Consider the following 1,458-nt stretch of genomic DNA (forward strand, 5'->3'; position numbering starts at 1 on the left):
TGAGGAAACAACTCCAGTTGTCCACCTGCACCATAACTGTAATACTGCATGTGACTAGTCTACCAGTGACCTCAGAGGCACTGTGGGCTGGGCTGGATCACCCACCATAGTAGCTTCCATTGGTCATTGTCTAGTTCCAGTCCCTCACCTTACCTCCTTATTGAGATCTAGCTAAGTTGCTAAAAAGAAATCAGGGATTTATTAATTATAAAGTTGTACTAGCTTAGATCTGAAGTCAACATGAGATTTCCTACTTCCTTGTCTTCAAAATAAGAAAATTAGACCCTAGCAAGTGACCTTTCTAACTTACCCATCTAGTTGCTAGAGGAAAATTTGGAAAAAAGATAAAAGAACCAGGCTGAGTATTCCAGATTTATGCATTTCTTATTTGTGAAGCAAGAGGCAAACCTTCCATTGCTTAACACAGGTGGCCCCAGGACCACAAGAGAAAGTAGGTGGAGCCTGTCTCTTGCTTTTGTAGTACAGTATTAGCACTCACTGTTGACATCGCCCAATGAGATTCTTACCAAACTGGAGGCTCACTCCACCTTCCTTAAGGAGAAGCAAGTAGAAGGAACAGAAGCTCCCTTATTTACAGGCCAAGTCATTCCATACTACAGCTGCTATATTCACACCCTGATCTTATCCATGTAAGTGCAACTGTTTAGTCTCACCATCAGATAGAATAGGAATCTGAAAAGGATGCTATTAATGCCCCCGGAATGGTAGACAAATAACTGTGCATGTGATTAACAGTATCTGATTCCTGAACAAATTAACAACATAGTGCTTTAGTTCTAGGTTAACATGCTCTCTTTGCTTAAATTCTAGTATTTGGTTAAAAAAAGATGAAAGCAGGTAATGGGTTTAAATTTTACTTAGATAGCTAATACTAGCTAAAATTATCATTTCANAGCATAGCCAAGCATGCTTTAGCATGCTTTATAAGAAACTCAGCAATGGTTTTATTTAATTTTTTTATCCTTACAGTGTTCTAAAAGCTGTGATGGTGGAACTCAGAGGAGAAGGGCTATTTGTGTCAACACCCGAAATGATGTACTGGATGACAGCAAGTGCACGCATCAGGAGAAAGTCACCATTCAGAGGTGCAATGAGTTCCCTTGCCCACAGTGGAAATCGGGAGACTGGTCAGAGGTGAGATGGGAGGGCTGTTATTTCCCCTAGGTCATCTCTAATACTCTTATTCTGGCTCTCTCCTGCTCTGTTTAAGGCTAAACCTGCTGCATCTTTCTCCCACCTCCCCTTGAGGAAACAACTCCAGTTGTCCACCTGCACCATAACTGTAATACTGCATGTGACTAGTCTGCCAGTGACCTCAGAGGCACTGTGGGCTGGGCTGGATCACCCACCATAGTAGCTTCCATTGGTCATTGTCAAGTTCCAGTCCCTCACCTTACCTCCTTATTGAGATCTAGCTAAGTTGCTAAAAAGAAATCA

General features: G+C 41.9%; 1 protein-coding gene across 1 annotated transcript in view; it reads left to right on the forward strand.

The window, feature by feature from the left end:
- Window positions 1-1,458, forward strand: part of ADAMTS9 (ADAM metallopeptidase with thrombospondin type 1 motif, 9) — a 155,259-nt gene that overhangs the window by 70,954 nt on the left and 82,847 nt on the right. Inside the window, exon 21 of the mRNA XM_008577537.1 lies at window positions 991-1,155. Within this exon, the coding sequence (XP_008575759.1) occupies window positions 991-1,155 (165 nt within the window). The remainder of the gene's footprint in view (window positions 1-990; window positions 1,156-1,458) is intronic.

The sequence above is a fragment of the Galeopterus variegatus genome, unplaced genomic scaffold (assembly GCF_000696425.1).
Source record: "Galeopterus variegatus unplaced genomic scaffold, G_variegatus-3.0.2 Scaffold1529, whole genome shotgun sequence".
NCBI lineage: Eukaryota > Metazoa > Chordata > Mammalia > Dermoptera > Cynocephalidae > Galeopterus > Galeopterus variegatus.